Raw genomic sequence first — 19,835 nt, forward strand, 5'->3', positions numbered from 1 at the left:
TCTTTTTGTGTCTTTTTCTTTCAAGTAAAAAAAACTTTAGTCAATTTTTTTTTAAATAAAAAGATAAAATAAAAATAATGTTTCCATGTATCTACAGACCAGAGAACAGCTGCTCACCGAGATGAGTCGATATCAGACCAGAATCCAAGACCTGGAGTCATCGCTAAACCAGCAAGGACTGGTAACACACACACACACACACACACACACACACACACACACACACACACACACACACACGTACAAACGTGCACGCACACATGCACACACATACTCCGCAAAACTTAGTGCTCAATTCCGGTTTTTGTTGTTGTTGTTGTTGCTCAGATATGATTTTTTTGTGTAGCTGTTCAAATTGGCTAGAATAATTTTATTCGGCCATAGTATGTTTGCACATACAATGAAATTGTCTTCGTGCAGTTGGCGCACACGTTACATGAGATATACAACACAATAACAAAAGTTGGCAAAAGTACAGTTATCAGAGATGGCAATTTTCTTTTGCTAACTTTCTCAAAATTCAGTTAAAAGTTGTGATACTTTTAGATGGAAACCCACCTTCTCTCTTGCTCTCTCGCTCTCTCTCTCTGTATCTCTCTCTCTCGCTCTCCCCCTCTGTCTCTCTCTTCCTCCCTCTCTCTATCTCCCTCTCTTGTCCTCCCTCTCTCTGTCTCTCTCCCTTTCTCTTTCTCTCTTCCTCTCCCTCACTCTACCTCCCACTCTCTCTTCCTCTCTCTCTCTCTCTCTCTCTCTCTCTCTCTCTCTCTCAGGATGTGAAGTGGGTAGAGCAGAAGCAGGCTTTGTATCAGAGGAACCAGGAACTGGTGGAGAAGGTAAAGCTGCTGCCCAACATGGCTGCTGATCTGTGAACATTTCAAGAGTTTATTTTACATTATGTGACATTACATTACAGTATGTTACATTACAGTATGTTACATTACAGTATGTTACGTTACAGTATGTTACGTTACAGTATGTTATGTTACATGACATAATTTAGCAGATGCTTTTGTCCAGATTATTTCTCGTTGATAGTAATGTGACAGATAATTAAGTAATGTGACAGATAATAAAGTTGGGGCGGCTGTGGCTCAGGAGGTAGAGCGGGTCATCCACCAATCAGAAGGTCAGTAGTTCAATCCCCAGCTACTCCAGTCAGCATGTCAAACTGTCCTTGGGGAAAACACTGAACCCCAAATTGCTCCCGATGGTATGAATGTGTGTGTAAATGGATGAATGTAGGCACATTGTAAAGTGTTTTGGATAAAAGCGCTATATAAATTCAGTCCATTTACCATCCATAAAGTAATGTGACAGATAATCAGCTCGTCTGGATCTGGCCAAGGCTTTTCATTCACATTTGACACAATGTCACTAGATATAAACTGAAAGGTATATCCAGGCAGTTCCTATATGAGAGCATTTTAAAATTAATTTCAGTTTCAGGTTTTTATTTGTAAAAAAGTCTTCAAGGATCTTATGGTGCAACATGCTGGTTCCAAAGGGAGGGAACAGAGAGAATTATGGGAATTGAAGTCCTGGATCGCCTCTGTATATGAAATAGACTGCCAAAGTCACCAACCCCCTACGGTTTAGGCATACAAACCAAGGAATTTCATCCGTCATTCTTTTTTCCATTTTGTAAAATACTTCTATAGAATAGTTTTTCTTGGTCAAACCAAGTGTTTCAGGTAAATTAATGTTACGTTTCGGGCATCTAGTTCTGTCCAATATAATCATTAGCTCTGTCTATGGGTATATTATACTAGCCCCAATGCCCATAACATGAAAGGAAACAAGGATAGAAGGGAAGAAGGCTGTTTGTAAACTGAAGCAGTCGGCTCACCTGTTAGCTTGAATTGTTCTCAGAGGAGCATCCCGACCCACGGCCAGTTCTGCTCTTGGATGCGTGAGGGCTCTGGTATCCCTCCCAGTAGTTCAGAGTCCCATGAAAATTGGACAAAAGAAAATAATCCACACAGACTAAACAAAATGGCCTCCCAAAAACATACAGTCCATCATAGGTTGTCCTCATACTGTCCTGCAGCTGTGGCTGCCATTTTAGCTCCAGTCACACTGACAAAAAGGCAGAAATGGTGGAAGGGGAAAGGAGGCCTGGCTCACGTACTATGAGTATGAGAGCCATAGAAAGTACGGAAGCCCCGTATGCACATAAGTCTCCCTCAATACGAGCAGACAAACTTCAAATTTCAAACAGCCAGAAAATATAGAAATAAACATTTATCATATCAAAGCTGAAGGGTTCATATCTAATCTGAAGGGGTGAACCGTAACATTAAGAATCAGGAGAGACCATAGAACATTTCACTCAGACTAAAACATAGTTTGTTGTTGTTGTTGTTGTTGTTGTTGTTGTTGTTTGTTTTTTAATATGCCATTTATTTTATTTGTTTTTTATTTTATTTATTTATTTTAGTTTTGGTCCAAGTGAAATGTTATAATGGTCTCTCGTGATTCTAAATATAGCTGAATCAAGCAGAATGGCAGATGAAATCCCTTGGTTCATATACCTAAACTGGAAGGGGGTGTGACTTTGGCTCTCTATATAAAAATAATATTGTATTGCATATTTTGCTAATGTGATTTTCTGGATATTGATTTTCTTTTCTTTTGCAGGTAAGGCAGATGGAAGGAGAGGAGCTGAGACTGAGAATCGACATCCAGGATGCCAAAGACCAAAATGAACTCTTGGAGTTTAGAATCTTAGAGCTAGAGGTAATGTCGTCCTATAGGAAACTAGAAGTGCACTTGGAGAGCTTCGCCAAGGCCAATAGCCAATAACCATGATATGCACATTTTGTGAGTCAGATCAGAACCCTTACCCTGATGCTATGCTGGGTGCCGCTAAAATGAGTAAAATGAGAGTAAATGGCAGGAGATATAAAAAGGATTTCTGATATATAATTTTGAATCTTCCATAGTTCAAGACGTCTTGTGTTTACCGTGAATACGGGACTGGAAGTCGTGTACACGATGTGCTTGGCATTCAAGTGGTCACGTCGTGAACATGCGCAGTTGACTAGAAGCCACCGAGGCTAACAATTTAGCTACCACACTAGCTAGCGAGTGGCTAACTACGTTAATGCAGGAAATGCAAAGGCATGACAGTGGAAAAGATGAGACTGTTAAGAATATCAACATGTTCCTAGGAATGACTAGGAAAAGCTCTATACCGGCAATCCTCAAAGTCTGGACTCCCGTCCGCATCCGGACCCAGAAGCCGTCCTATCCGGACCAAGCCCTATAACCTACAAATCATTGAGAATTGTTAAATTTTCACGGAGCGTTTCTATTTTAACTGGCACTTGCTCTTCTTGCCTTTACGGTACTACTATCTGCCAGGAATCACAGACCAATTGCATGCGCTGTAAATCATCACACGTGAGGCTACTCAGCCAATCAAAATGCGAATCGATTCTGCCTGTGGCTTCCCAGTGCTGCTCGAGAGAGAGTGACACACGGGCGGAGGAGAGGCGAGAGACTCGAAGTTCGAGAGATAGAAGTAATTTTGTGTATATAGTAATTGCAACACCTTCGCTGAGATTTCATTATCATATATTTTATGTGTCATCGATAGACAGTTCTTTTTTCTGTTTTTCTTTTATAAAGTGCAATTGTGTAATACTAAGGTTTTGATATTTGAAGGACCCCAGTGGAAATAAGCAGGCTTCTACTTTGTAACTTTAAGCTGCTTTACTGGGCTTTCCTTGGATCATTTTTACTTTCGATTTACATATTGTGTACTTTTTTTTTACTACTGTATTATTTGTAAATTTGTAATGGTTTTTATGCATTCTTGATCCGAAATAAACCAAACCAAACCAAACCAAACCAAACCAATGTCATGTCTGTATTGGTTTGTAAAGGAGAATGTCTGATCACTGCTCACAGTATTTTCTCCAACCCTGTTTCCTGTTCAGGAGAGAGAACGGCGCTCGCCTGCAATCAACTTCCAACAACTACATTTCCCAGAAGGCCTCAGTCCTCTGCAGCTCTACTGTGAGGCTGAGGGAGTAAATGTAAGCATACAAACTTTTTCTATTCTTAGAGTGGCAGACCTGGCAAATATTTTTCATAACATGCTTTGCTGTAACGTTAATATGTTGAAACAAATGTTATCTCTTATATAGACGGTTTTAACTTGACAACAAAAACATTCTAAATTGAACCCCCGCTCACTTCCTGTTGCAGTGTTTGCTATGGACATAAAAGCAAAAAAAACATTCAAGTGCAGGACTGACCATTCCGTGAAAACCGTCTATACAGCTGAGCAGTGAAAACAAAAGTAACGGTGTCGAGTGAATATTTCTGCAGTTTGCCGAATGCTGAGAAAAAGGAAGTGCTGCGGGGTTGCGCTCTGGTGAAAACCGTCTATAGAGAGAGGAATGAGCAAACGAAATATGGTCTAAGCCTAAAGCGCTGGTTCTGCGCAGCCTCGAATTGGAGCCTTGCCGCCGACTAGCGGCGACAGCGAGACTGTGCATACTCGAATGTAACTCAGCGCGTTGGCTGTGGTACACCTCCAAAACACTAGGTGGCTTCACTGGCTTGTGGTACACTCATGTCCATTACATAGGACGCTATCGTGTTATTTACCAAGAACTTGCAATCATGTCAGTGGGGGGACATTTTATTGTCACTCCATTTCAAAACTCATTCAGGTGAGCCTGCAGAAGGCTTTGCTAGATGAGTTAATTGTGAGTTAAGTTAGATTGTTAAATGAGGAAATGGCATTTCCTCATTCCTCACAACAAGTACGTCAGTGGATATGTGCGTGGCCCAAGGCAACAGCCAATCACAGCTCTCGACGCCGCGGAGTCACATTTTCGAGGAGCTGCACGTCCCCCTCCGCCGAGCTGCGCCGATAGGACGGCCAAGCTGCAGCGACCCCTCGGCGCTGGCGATTTCGCGTAAGCATAAAACCAGTTTACAAGGCAAGAAACAATCAACTACCAGAAAACATACAGAATTTGTTTCGGGATCGTGTGGGGGGTTATAACTTAAGGGGACAATATAATTTCAAAACTCTCAGTATACGTACAACTATGAAAGGTTTTTGTGTTTCAACTTCTGGTGTGAAACTATGGAACCGTTTGAGTGAGGAACTAAAGCAATGTCCAAACAAAAACCGGTTTAAAATATTGTACAAAAATATGATTTTCACAAGGTACAAGGAGGAGAGGAATGCAGGAGTGTTACACTGATTTTCACATGGTGGTGGTGGTGTTAGATTACATGTTTTATGTATGTAAGTATGTATGTATGTACGTATGTATGTCTGTCTGACTGTATGTTTGTATGTATGAATAACTACATAAAAAAAAAAAAAATCTTTTTGATAACTATATAGTTACATTATTGAATACTATGTATGGGATAGTGTATATATGACAACAATTATTGTCATATACATACATAATTGTTATGTATTACTATATGACTAGTGTTTTATGTATGTGTGTATGTATGTACATATACATGTATATATATATATATGTATATATGTGGATATTTCTATAGTATGTGTTGTTATACAAGTATAAATATAATAATTTATTATTGTGGAAAAGGGGTGGGAGTTAATAAGTTATACTTCTTCTCACTCCTTTTCGAATATGTCTATATTTGTTACCCCTTCATCTGTATTTCATAATACTATTTCAATCGACTTGTGTAATTTTGTGGGCCTCGTATATTGTCTCTGTTTTGTTCACATACATATTCGAAATAAACATGACAAACAAAAACAAACAAAATAGTTAACCCTCTAATGCATAACATATTCATACCCCCGTTACTACACAACTGGGGTCAAAAATGACCCCTATTCATTCCTACAGTACTTGAGGGTTTCTTTGCTATATATTTTGAAAACTATTTATTTCATCATTTAATGTCCCACGTATTCATTAAATATCATGTTTTTCATTATAACAAATCATTATTGCCATGTTTACTTTGTTACTTTATGAAAAATCAAGTTATCAAGTTTCTACACATGTCGTAATTGTAATCCCCAATCTTTCCACATATCCCCTGCAAGCTCCTCATGTACCCCTGTTTGGGAAACACTGGATTAAGGAATCATCTGTTTTTGTTCTGCAGGAGATTGTGATAACTGAGTTGATGAAGAAGCTGGATATTCTGGGAGATAACGCCGTAAGTGTATGTTGCATTTCCTTTGTACATAAACGTGTCTACTCCGCACTATTTCTCACCGATCTACTGTATGTCTAGAGAAGTGCTAGAGGCAGGCCCGGCTCCAGACCCAAATTACAGAGGGGGCCTGCCCCTAGCTTGGGGGGGGCCAAGCTACCCAACCCCAAAGAATGGGGTCCCCCCCCAGTGCTGTAGTGGTAAAAAAAAACGTGGGTAAACTATACTTTTGAGGCAGCTTTCTCATGCGGCACCGGCAGTGTTATAACGGCGGATAAACTATAAGCTTCCGTGACCGATATACAAGACAAAATATGAGAGTAGAACAACTTAATCTGAATAGCCCTATAAGGTATATCAGGGGCTGCCCCACATTTCTGAGTAGCCAGCCAGATAGGAAAAGTAGCTGGCTAAATATGGGATGGGCCTTGGACCTTCAAGGGGGGTCCGGGGGGATTCTTCCCCGGAAGAAGATTTTGTACATTTTAAAGTAAAATTCGTCAACCTGGTGCATTTGAGAGCAAAATGAAGAGGCTAAATCTATGAGGAACTACACACATCTCTAATGTGTTGGGACTTTACAAATAATTAGGCCTAAACAATCAATATAAAATATCCAGCCAGAATCATTGCAAATTGATGTTCAAAGTAACAGTTAGCAATAGTGTTGGGCCAGACATATTGGAGTATTGATATTGATATTGAATTAACATTGATATTGAATTAACAGTGATATTGAATGAAAGACCTGTTGTTTGAACACTGACATTGAATGAGAGACATGTTGTTTGAATACTGGCTGGTCCTAGTGGAGACAGTGGGAGCACCCAACCCCCACATACCTGGCTATTTGGGGCAATTTGAATACCACACCCGTGATAAAAACCACAGGGATGCGAGCCGATTCCTTTGTCCCACAGCAGCGAGATAAGGGGAACCAATCGGTGTGCCTAAACCACAGCAAAGACACGCCCTGCACCCCAAAACATATACAGGTTTGGAGCCTGAAAACTTCAGTTCCTAAGCAGCCCAGCTGCAGACAGGTCCTCCTCTGAGAAGTTCTAAGTGACTAATCGTCGCGACAGGACGTGCGTTTGTGTCCCGAGACAAACCGCCCTTCCCCCCTGCCCGGACCCGAGCCGCCCAGGCCGCAACCAGGCCGACGACCTCCACATCAGGGCCAAGCCAGCTCTGATATCCTGAAACCGACCCGCATCGCCTGAGTGCCCTCAACCCGAAGAAGCGAGCTGTGAGGTTCCCCCTTTCCTCCACTGAGACGACAGCAGATGCAAGAACCCAGCGTGGCCAGCTGAGATCGACTGCCTATTCTCAAACCCCCGCTCCTTCCTCCACGTCTTCCTCTTCGAGACAAGCGGCCGCCCGCTCCACGAGCACCCCTCCTCCCCGCTGGAGGAACCTTGCGAGTCCGACCGCAACAAACCTGCATCCGCGTTTGCAGAGCTGAACGAACAAGCCAAGTAAGCTGACTGAATTGATCACTCAAGTCCGGGCTTAGAATTGTTAGAGTTAGATGATATATATATCTTTAGATGTACATGATTAACTGATATGATACTGTGAATGAATCTGTGACTGTTTATATCTGACTGTGACTGTGGGTTATATATGCATTACTGAATCCGAGTGTTTAGATGCTAGCCAGTTACTTCTTCACCGATCCACGGAGTGGATCTAATATAGCCAACGAGCTGAGAGGAACTTGTTTCGCCAATTCAAAGTCGATTAACTAATCGTGGCGAAGTAAGAGCCTCACGGCCCTGTTTTTCATCTAGACGGTGTTATTTCTCACTCACGGGCACGTGCGCAAGCGCGTGAACGGACCCTTCCTTGCTAAATACTCACACACATAGCTATTAGTCGGCTAACCGCCATTTTGTGCCGGGAACACATTCCCTTAGTCTCCATCTTGGGCCGATCGCCATTTTGGCCCGAAAGCACACCCCCGTAGCCTCCATTTTGTGTCTAGTCGGCCCTTCCGGGTCGGCCATTTTGAGAACAGACCCCTCACGCACACACACACACCCACACATACACACACTCTGCCTCCCTCTAGTGTTCATCCGGTGCTTTACACTTTTGATGCAGATAAATACCCCTACCTCACATTCACCGACCATACATTGAAATGTTTAGAATGTAACTCAGTTACCACGTGAATTCACTGACTGTATTGCCAATCCCTCTCTTTTGTTTTATATATAATAAATATTGTCAACTTTTATTAGAATTCAACTGTTTCAGAGTGATTTTGTGGAATTGTGGTAAACTATTGTCTAAGGTGTAAGAACTCTCTCCTTTCAGATTAGACTAAAGGTGATTCAGATTAGGTCCGGTGATTAAGCCGGTGGTGCCCCTAGGTTAATCCTTACCAAGGATTACATATTTGATTTTAATAATTTTATGAAATATTAATAATTTTCGGATTATTAATATTTTATTTTACCTAACTAAATTCACCCAAATAACGAGCACAACAATAGCATTCAGTTAATCAATGCCTAATGACAGCCAGAGCAGTGCAAATTAATAACATTAGCTTGATTGAGCTCAGCACATCAAGCTTCAATCAATGCTACTTGACAACAATAATGTCAGGCATAATCTGATTAACTATTGTAAGCAATTTACAATTTTGCACTTTTGCATTTTACGTTTTTAGCGCAAAACAAAATGAATGGGGGGGGGTTGGGCAGTTTGGGGAATGGGGGGGCCCGGCCCGGTCAGGCCCCCCCTCAACGCCGGGCCTGGCTAGAGGATCTAAAACCTTGCATCCTAAATAGATCTGTCTAGAGAAGTGCTACAGGATATAAAAACCCTGCATCCTAAATAGATTTATGTCGAGGAGGAGTGCTACAGGATCTAAAACCCTGCATCCTAAATAGATCTGTCTCGAGGAGTGCTACAGGATCTAAAACCCTGCATCCTAAATAGATCTATGTCTAGAGAAGTGCTACAGGATCTAAAACCCTGCATCCTAAATAGATCTATGTCTAGAGGACTGCTACAGGATCTAAAACCCTGCATCCTAAATAGATTTATGTCTAGAGAAGTGCTACAGGATCTAAAACCCTGCATCCTAAATAGATCTGTCTAGAGGAGTGCTACAGGATCTAAAACCCTGCATCCTAAATAGATCTATGTCTAGAGAAGTGCTACAGGATCTAAAACCCTGCATCCTAAATAGATCTATGTCTAGAGGAGTGCTACAGGATCTAAAACCCTGCATCCTAAATAGATTTATGTCTAGAGGAATGCTACAGGATCTAAAACCCTGCATCCTAAATAGATCTATGTCTAGAGAAGTGCTACATGATCTAAAACCCTGCATCCTAAATAGATTTATGTCGAGGAGGAGTGCTACAGGATCTAAAACCCTGCATCCTAAATAGATCTGTCTCGAGGAATGCTACAGGATCTAAAACCCTGCATCCTAAATAGATCTATGTCTAGAGGAGTGCTACAGGATCTAAAACCCTGCATCCTAAATAGATCTATGTCTCGAGGAATGCTACAGGATCTAAAACCCTGCATCCTAAATAGATTTATGTCTAGAGAAGTGCTACAGGATCTAAAAGCCTGCATCCTAAATAGATCTATGTCTAGAGGAATGCTACAGGATCTAAAACCCTGCATCCTAAATACATCTATGTCTAGAGAAGTGCTACAGGATCTAAAACACTGCATCCTAAATAGATCTATGTCTAGAGGAATGCTACAGGATCTAAAACCCTGCATCCTAAATAGATTTATGTCTAGAGAAGTGCTACAGGATCTAAAACCCCGCATCCTAAATAGATCTATGTCTAGAGGAATGCTACAGGATCTAAAACCCTGCATCCTAAATAGATTTATGTCTAGAGAAGTGCTACAGGATCTAAAACCCCGCATCCTAAATAGATCTATGTCTAGAGGAATGCTACAGGATCTAAAACCCTGCATCCTAAATACATCTATGTCTAGAGAAGTGCTACAGGATCTAAAACCCTGCATCCTAAATAGATTTATGTCTAGAGGAATGCTACAGGATCTAAAACCCTGCATCCTAAATAGATTTATGTCTAGAGGAATGCTACAGGATCTAAAACCTTGCATCCTAAATATAACTCTAATCTACCTCCTCGATAATAAGGAGGGCCGTAGTCTAGACCAGGGCTGCCCAAAGTTTTTACCCTTCAGATCTACTTTTGCATTTTGCAGCACAAGATCTACCTGTCCACAGTATGTTGGTGACATGTTGTTGAGATGTTGTCTTCACACATTTTCCTCCAGAATCTTTCCAATGAAGAGCAGGTGGCTGTGATCCATGCCAGGACTGTCCTCACGCTGGCAGAGAAGGTAATGAACTCTCTATCTAACATCTATCGAAAGCCAGTGGTGGAAATGGCCAGGATTTGCTCTGGGAACCCTACTTACGCAGGGTGGGGGTCCCCGGACGCGGCACGGCCCACCCCCGCCCGATATGTTATTTATGTATGCTTGAATGTTTTTGTTGTTGATTTTACTCATGATCATGACAGCTACAGAAAAATCTCTTTCAAAAGTTACTCAAGTAAGATTGCCGAGATCTACTGATTATTTCCACTTGATTTTATTCATAACAGACTTAATGGAACATTGTCATTGACACTGCTTATTCAGCTTCCAAATACATGTTTTCCTACTATTCTCTGCTCCTTTCATGCTGTCCTCTCCACTGCTCTGCTCTCCACTTACTAGATTGCTCTGGAGCGTTCCCACAAGAGCGTTCCCAGTGTTCCCACACAATGATCGCTCTGGGAACCCCTTTCCCAACCGTTCAACGCCATTTCCACCACTGTCGAAAGCCCATATCACACCAATCAAACATTCTCGAAGAACTCGATTTGTGCTGCACAGGCTAAGTCCGCTGTCGCTGCCACCATGTTAAACTCTGTTAAACTGTTGTTCTATACAGACTCAGACTACAGAATTGATTATTTCCACCCAACTTGGTAACTTATTTTATTTAACTCCGGCACACGAGTTCCTACTGTTACACTTGTTATGTACTGTAGTTGACTGACTGCTGGTACTCACTACTCACACTGTTTGTCTGTGTGTGTGTGTGTGTGTGTGTGTGTGTGTGTGTGTGTGTGTGTGTGTGTGTGCGCGTGTGTGCGCGTGCGTGTGTGTGCGTGTGATCAGTGGCTGGAGTCTATTGAAGTGACCAAGTCTGCTCTGCAGCAGAAGATGTTGGACATAGCGAGTGAGAAGGTAAGTGGAGTTCTGTTTGACCTCTATGTGATTAAATATGAGTGATATTAAATCATAGAGTGACCGGACAGATTCTGATGCCTTCTTTGGACCCGAAGACAAAATATCAGCAGATGTCTTAAGGATCAGTCAGAGAGCATTATGTGACAAAGGCTTCTTGTGTGTGCGTGCGTGTGTGTGTGTGTGTTCCAGGACCTGTTCAGTAAACAGAAGGGTTACCTCGATGAAGAGCTGGATTACAGGAAACAGTCAATGGACCAGGCTCATAAGGTCAGTGTGACTCCGCCCATCCAGGAAATCATTCATGCAAATTCAACCAATCTCCGCCATGTTTGCAGGGGCTTACATGTCTTTTTAATTCCCGTGATATCATATAAAATAGAAAGAAAATTCAAAAATAATCATCAGCAAATGCGTGCGTGTGACTCATGTTCCTGAGGACCAACTCACTGAGGAAATGTTCAACTATCTGGGACCCGTTCCTGCCTTACTTTGACGAGGTTAAAAGTGACAAGTAACTCACCCAGCTCTTCTCTCACGGACCCCTTGCGTGGGATCCCATGCACAACTCCTTATTAGCACATAACATAAGCACCATAAGCACGGCTGATAGCACCATATTTTGGCGTTGGTATGTTGATAATGTATGTTTTTGTTTTCTTTTTCTCTTTTTTCCTTCTGTGTCCGAGCTTGTTTTTGTTCTTATGCTCTGAAAAATCAAGAGTTAAATATTGAAAAAAAGTTTATGAAACGGCGAACTTTGTGTTCAGCAAGATAATCTCAAATGAGGACCACTTTTATGATTTTTTGAAGCGTAAATGTATTATTGTGATTTTCAGAAAACGTCTCAACATTCAGTCTCTACGACCATCCTACCCTCAACATTCAGTCTGTCTCTCTGTGTGTGTGGCTGTCTGGCTGTCTCTCTCTCCCTGTCTGTCAGAGGATCTTGGAGCTGGAAGCCATGTTGTTTGAGGCTCTGAAGCAGGAGGAGGCGGGCTGGAAGATGGAGGGGCGTGGATGGTCTGACACGCTGACACAGGAAGAGAGGGAGGAGCTTAGAAGAGCAATGGACCAATGGAAACGAGTCGTGATGTGTGAGCTAAGAGAGAGAGATGCCCAGATCCTCCGAGAGAGAATGGACTTACTGCAGCATGCACAACAGGTAACCTTAACTTAACTTAAGACTTACTGCAGCATGCACAACAGGTAACCTTAACTTAACTTAAGACTTACTGCAGCATGCACAACAGGTAACCTTAACTTAACTTAAGACTTACTGCAGCATGCACAACAGGTAACCTTAACTTAACTTAAGACTTACTGCAGCATGCACACCAGGTAACCTTAACTTAACTTAAGACTTACTGCAGCATTCACAACAGGTAACCTTAACTTAACTTAAGACTTACTGCAGCATGCACAACAGGTAACCTTAACTTAACTTAAGACTTACTGCAGCATTCACAACAGGTAACCTTAACTTAACTTAAGACTTACTGCAGACAACAGGTGTGCATAACGTTAACGTAACTTAGAGACTGTGCTGGGGATGAAAGAAGCGTGATCCCATTTCAGGAGGTTTCCTCCAGGTTTCCTGGGATCTTGACAATCCGACATTCCAGATGTTCCTGAATAGGATATTCAGTTAAGAGGTCAGGTCAGCTTTCAGCTTCTTATCAGTGTTGGGACATCACTGATGATGTCATCAGTGCCCAGAGATGGGGACTTGGACTGGAGACTTGGACTTGAGTCGCACTTAAGTGTCTGTCTGTCTGTCTGTCTGTCTGTCTTCTAGAGGAACAAGGAGTTGGAGGAATGGATAGAAGCACAGAAACGACAGATCAAAGAGCTTGAAGAGAAGGTAAGAACCAGAGCCCTATATAGCCCCTAACCCTAACCCTGACAATACTGGAGGCATGGGACAGAAGAGCCGGCAAGTTGGCACCAGTTGTCTTGCGAGCAAGGGGCATGACTCTATTTAGGGACACTGGTGACATAATGTTTGACCTTTGACCTGCTCACTTTCTTTTCTTTCCTTTTCTTTCCTTTCCTTTTCTTTTCACAGTTTCTATTTTTATTTCTATTCTTCTCTTTAGCCTTCATCCTGTGGTCCTAACAGCAGGGAGGTAAGTAATCTGGCAATAGGGTTTACTGCATAGCAATACACATAGCAACATGGTTCACTGCATAGCAACCGGGTTTACTGCATAGCAACAGGGTTTACTGCATAGCAACAGGGTTTACTGCATAGCAACACGATTTACGGCATAGCAACATTGTTTACTGCATAGCAACATTGTTTACTGCATAGGAACAGGGTTTACTGCATAGTAGCAGGTTTTACTGCATCGCAACATGGTTCATTGCATAGCAACAGGGTTTACTGCATAGCGACATGGTTTACTACATAGCAACAGATTTTACTGCATAGCAACATGGTTTACTACATAGCAACATGGTTTACTGCATAGCAACACGATTTACTGCATAGCAACATGGTTTACTGCATAGCAACAAGGTTTACTGCATAAGAACATCTACAGCATAACATTAGACACTAATCCAATCCAATCCAATTTTATTCATAAAGCGCTTTAAAACAACCACAGAGGACCAAAGTGCAATAAGCAACAGAAGAAAATAGTAAAAAAAAAAAAAGTAAAATACATAAAAACATAAGCAACACAATAAAATAGATAAAAATACAGAACAAAACATAAAAACAACTCACACGAGTCATAATCAGCATCCTACATGGTAACGAAGGTCACGGAGAAAAGGTGGGTTTTAAAAAGACTTAAAATGGGACAGTTAAGAGGCCTGTCTAATCTGCAGCGGCAGATCATTCCAGAGTTTTGGAGCTGCAACAGAGAACGCACGGTCCTCTCTGAGCTTAAGCCTAGTTTTAGGCACCATCAGGAGCAGCTGATCAGCTGACCTGAGAGAACAGGTGGGTGAGTACAGGTGTAACAGCTCAGAGATGTAGTGGGGGAAGACCCTTTAGGCTTTAAAAGCAAATAAAAGAGTTTTAAAATGAATCCTAAAATGTACGGGCAGCCAGTGGAGTGAGGCTAAAATGGGTGAAATGTGCTCATGCTTACGTGTGCCAGTTAAAAGACGCGCATCGGCGTTCTGTACTAGCTGGAGACGAGCTATGAAGTCTCTAATGTATGCACACACACACACACACGCATGCACGCACGCACACACACACACACACACACACACACACACACACACACACACACACACACACACACACACACACACACACACACACACACACACTTAAATGATTTATTTATGTCCACATAAATAGAGTACAAAGGACATAAACACTAATATTGCAGTCAGATGCTGACTTCTAAACATATTACACACTCAAGTACCTGCTGTTAGTAGTACTACAGTTAATGATATACTGTAGTATCATCTGATAATACATTATTAATCATATTAATTAGATTATATATATATATATATATATATTATAATATATATATATATTAGATTATGTGTATGATGTATGGATTGTATTGTAGTAAGTGATATTTATATGTGAACATATATGTAGCACATAATATGATGTATTATCTGTTTCTGCCCACAGGCCTCCAGAGTCCAGCAGGGATTGGAACCAGTTCTGTCCACTCAGGAAGAGGAGGGGGGTGGGGCAAGTCTGCTGTGGACCAGATGGACTGCCAGGATTGGAACCACCAACTCTTGGCTTGACTTCCATCTGTTCTGTGGACCAGATGGACTGCTGGGATTGGAACCAGCAACTCTTGGTTTGACTTCCATCTGTTCTGTGAACCAGAGGGACTGCCGGGATTGGAACCAGCAACTCTTGGCTTGAATCCCATCTGTTCAGAACAGAGACACTATGTGCTCATAGGCTCAGTCAGTCAGCCAATGAGAGAAGAGCCAGGCTCAGCTTACTCTGCCTCAGAGACAGTTTGGATGGTTGACAACACCAACACCAACAACAACAACAACAACAACAACAACAACAACAACAACAAACAAACAAACAAACAAACAAACAAACAAACAAACAAACAAACAAACAAACAAACACACACACACACACACACACACACACACACACACACACCTCAGCTAGCTAGCTGGACAAAAGTGGTGCTGGACTTCATACAGACAAAGAGGATTGAAGGCAAGAGTCGACACTGGTGCTCCCCCTCCCCCTTTTTTTTACAGCGCTGCTGCCATTTTGGCCAGATAAACGCTTCCTTGTGCCAATTGACCTTTTTCACAGCAGCGATTTCATGTCTAAAAGGCAGGAAGTAACAGAGTTGCAAGCAGAACATCAATGAGGGTTTCCAATAGTGCTGCACGATTAACCGAATCGCAATCGCATTCGCGATGTCAGCACATACATAACCGCCAAAGGGCAAAAGGATGTGATTATTTAAAAGAAAACGTGTGTGTGTGCCTCGTCTAACTAACGTTACATGCGACGCAGCAAATAAACAAACACACGTCTCTCTGCCACACTGGACAGATCAACACTAGCGGGAGACTTCTCCCACTCCCACAAATATACAGTATGTTATGCGTAACGTTAACATAAACATAATATAACATCTTACCGAGAGGGAGAAATAGCAGCCATCGCTAACAGCTAAGTAGAGCCATATGAAATCCGCATTGACCAATAAAAATGTAATCAAATGTAAATTGTGGAACACTGCAGAATTTGACATAATTGGGCTGAAATTCAACAGGCTAAACTGTAACAAGTTTACAAATTATATCAGCAGTAACATGCCGGTATGGGAGCAGCCATCTTACTCTTCTTCTTCTATGAACTGAAGTTAATTTCACAGCATCTCAATAGTGACTACGTTATGATAGTGTCCCTAGTGGTGGACTGTAGAATACATGTAAATGACAGACACAGAACACGGACGTCTGTCTGTATAAGCACTTTACAAAGAAAAAAACAATAGTTTCCAACCTCCAATCCATTCCAGTGCTGGGGCCTTCATTAATGTTTTGCTCGGACCTGTGTTTACCCTGCCTTTTAGACACAAAATGGCTGCTGTGAAAAAGGCAGATGGGACAATATCAGAGCGTTCAACAGAACCATGACAGCAGAGGTAGCCTAGTCTCTCCAAAATGGTGGATTTTCTGTGTGCTGATGTTGCAATGGAACAACCTATTGACTGTCAGTTCTTAGCAATCGAAGTTCTTTGATATGGAGTTAGCTACAGCTAGCCAACGTCATACAAGCTAAGCAAGTTGGACTTCCTACAAAAGTGAATTTAGCAAGATTGACTGTAGGCCATATCAGTGTGATGTCATGACTGTATCGGACGTATCAGTGTGATGTCATGACTGTATCGGCCATATCAGTATGATGTCACAACAACAAAGAACTTACTTCTGGGTGGATAACGTCGGTGGTGCTGTTGTGGCGCTACAGTAGGCTACTTTTCCTGTTATTTAACCAAAGTAAGAGCCCGTGTGAAGCTCTTGTGATTAGAAATACAAACAGACATGATGTAGTCCTGATGTCATCGCTTTAATAGAACGACTTGGGACTGGCAGTGCAGTGGGGAGCTACTAAATCTAACCATGCCACCATAATAGCCAGAGTGCCTTGTGCCACCGAAGAAAGACGAGCAGTCTGCAGCTGCAGGCCGAGTTGTAAAGATAACGTTAGGTGTGTTTACGTTTACTAAAGTGAATGTTTTCTAATAGATAATTAGATCAATCACCTAAAGACTTTTCAAACATATTGCTGTTTTCTTTGTTGTGTTTGTGAGGGACAGATTTTGTAGTATTCAATGTTTTATTTTATTTTTACCCCAAAAATAAGATTTTACATCAGTAATGTACAACACTGATCAGATCAAATTGTATATAATATCTATATATCTATCTATATATATGATATATATTATAATATATCAAATTATATTATATAATACAATGTAATATAATTAATATAATATAATTAAAATTGGCTGATTGATTAAAAGACACAAAAACATGGGCTATAAACAGGGGTAAATAGCCTACAGTTTTTATTTTAGGGGTAAAAAAAATAGCGAGCCATAGCGAGCCCCCCCCCCACCAATCCCCCCCGGCTTGGCTGTCTTCGGTGGCGCAAGCCACTCTGGGTAGTATGGTGACATGGTTAGATTTAGTAGCTCCCAGTGCAGTGCCAGTCACAACAGAGCTACTGCTGTGCTAACGTCAGCGTTAGCATATTAACATTAGACCCAAACAAAATCAGGAAAAAAGCAGACTATTATTGTCACTGTAGAAAGCTTGCACGTTATGAAGTTATGGTACCACAGCTGTTTATAATGTTCATCACTGACCTGTAAGACACTGTTGGCTGCTCAGAAAGTTGTTAGAAGTCGCTAGCTGACATCATGATGATGAGGATTCGAGGCAGTGGCGGACTGCATAATCGGGCACGTCGGGCAAATGCCCGGTGGCCTGGCCTGGCCTGGCCTGCCAAAAAAAAAAAAAAATTTTTTTTTTTTATTTTTTTTTTGCAGGCCAGGCCAGGCCACTCACTGAACAGCAGGCCAGGCGCCGCCTACTGGTTTACTAGTGGTTTTATTACTTTATTCAGGTTTAAAGTGGGTGCATCTCATTGTAAAATTGGACTTGGCCCAAATTGGGCTTCAAACGGCCCAAATCAGGCTTCAAACAGCCCAAATCTGGCTTTAAACGACCCAAATCTGGCTTCAAACGGCCCAAATTGGGCTTCAAACGGCCCAAATTGAGCTTCAAACGCCCCAAATTTTTCGCCGCCGCCCTTTGGACGCCGGCACGCGCGTCGGCCCGTATCGGCCTGGCCTGCTTGGTATCTAATGCCCGGCCTGAATTATGATCCCAGTCCGCCCCTGATTCGAGGGGTGGGTAGGGGGAGTGGCTAGGTGTATCTGGGTGGTGTGAGGGGGGGTGGTAAGGAAAGGGGGCGGGGCTAGGGAAAAGGTGCCATAGACCCATTTCACAACAACCGTATTGAGGTGGTAAAGCAGGTCTAACCAATACCATGAGTATGTTCCAGTGCCAAGCCTCTCATTAAAGTTATTGGTTACACCTGCTATACTTCCTGCTGTACTACCTCAAAACGGTTGCCGTGAAAAGAGCCTATACATTTCACAGCAAATGTTTTGGAGTGGTAAGCAGGAAGTAAAGCAGGTGTAATCAATACTATTAATGATGGGTCCATTCCATTTAGGTGTTCCAGTGCCAGCCTGCTTTACTTCCTGCTTTACCACCTCAAAACAGTTGCTGTGAAATGGGAGTATAGCTTGGGATAGGAAGGTTATATAGTCGGGGTTCGAGGGGTGGGTAGGGAGAGTGGCTAGGTGTATCTGGGTGGTGTGAGGGGGCGTGCTCAGTAAAGGGGGCAGGGCTAGTGAAAAGCAGCCGTAGCTAGGGGATAGGAAGGTCGGAGAGAGTCGGGGTTCGAGGGGTGGGTAGTTGGGATGTGGCTGGGGGGATGTGGGTGGTTCAGGCTTATGATCCGACTCACAAAATGTGCATATCATAGCAGACTGGAGTATTGGCCTTTGCGTAGGTCTGCACTCTCTAAGTGTACTTCTACTTGCTAATGTTTTGTTTAGTTGTTGACTCGTATTTACCGCTGCGTAAAATAAACAATTTGCACAGGTGCGAGTTGTCCACCCGGAAGTAGAGCCAACAGTTTGTTTACAAACATTCTGATTTGGACTACATTGTATACGTTAACTACGGCAGTTCGAGTGGCCAGTTGATCTGTTTACAGTACAGTTAGCCTACTTTGTACAGTACGGTTAGTTTGTACAGTACAGTTCTTTTTCAATCTCTCATTTGGTATCCCACCTATGGGAAACGCCGTCGGCATGACCAATCAAGGAAGCTCCAATAACACCATGTCTGCTAACTGGCAGACCAATCATCTTTCTGATGACCTATATAAGAGCAGGTATGATCTTCACGTGGAAGCGAGAATTATGGGATTGGTCTGCCAGTTAGCAGACGTGGTGTCATTGGAGCTTCCATGATCGGTCACACCAAGGTTGTTTCCCATATGGTGAGATACCGAATGAGAGATATCAAAGAACATTAAGTTACATTAAGTAACCTTATGTTCCTTAGTACAGTACAGTTACTTTGTACAGAGACTTTCTGACCCTAACTGCTCCCTGTTGGTTTCCTACATCACTGTTAAATGTTTGGATGTTTTCAGGTTGTTGCAGTTGCTAGTAACCAGTGACGATGTCACCATGGTGATTGTAGGAAGGCCATAGTAGCACCTGCACTAATTCAGTCTACTGTATGGTTCTCCTTGGGGTGTAATGGGATTGCAGTAATCAGATTACAAATGAGTTGTAAGTGTCATGTTACAGTGATGAGTTCCTGTTGAATTGACC

General features: G+C 42.2%; 1 protein-coding gene across 1 annotated transcript in view; it reads left to right on the forward strand.

The window, feature by feature from the left end:
* The window catches only part of jakmip3 (Janus kinase and microtubule interacting protein 3), a gene marked incomplete at both ends in the record, with an annotated part of 28,124 nt that extends 14,575 nt beyond the window's left edge, over nt 1–13,549 (forward strand). Inside the window, 11 exons of the mRNA XM_083635232.1 lie at nt 98–181; nt 771–833; nt 2,638–2,736; nt 3,942–4,040; nt 6,127–6,180; nt 10,468–10,533; nt 11,362–11,430; nt 11,623–11,700; nt 12,374–12,595; nt 13,229–13,294; nt 13,499–13,549. Of these exons, the coding sequence (XP_083491358.1) occupies nt 98–181; nt 771–833; nt 2,638–2,736; nt 3,942–4,040; nt 6,127–6,180; nt 10,468–10,533; nt 11,362–11,430; nt 11,623–11,700; nt 12,374–12,595; nt 13,229–13,294; nt 13,499–13,549 (951 nt within the window). The remainder of the gene's footprint in view (nt 1–97; nt 182–770; nt 834–2,637; nt 2,737–3,941; nt 4,041–6,126; nt 6,181–10,467; nt 10,534–11,361; nt 11,431–11,622; nt 11,701–12,373; nt 12,596–13,228; nt 13,295–13,498) is intronic.
* Nucleotides 13,550–19,835: the final 6,286 nt, after the last annotated feature.

Source organism: Poromitra crassiceps, assembly GCF_964638095.1.
Source record: "Poromitra crassiceps genome assembly, chromosome: 4".
NCBI lineage: Eukaryota > Metazoa > Chordata > Actinopteri > Beryciformes > Melamphaidae > Poromitra > Poromitra crassiceps.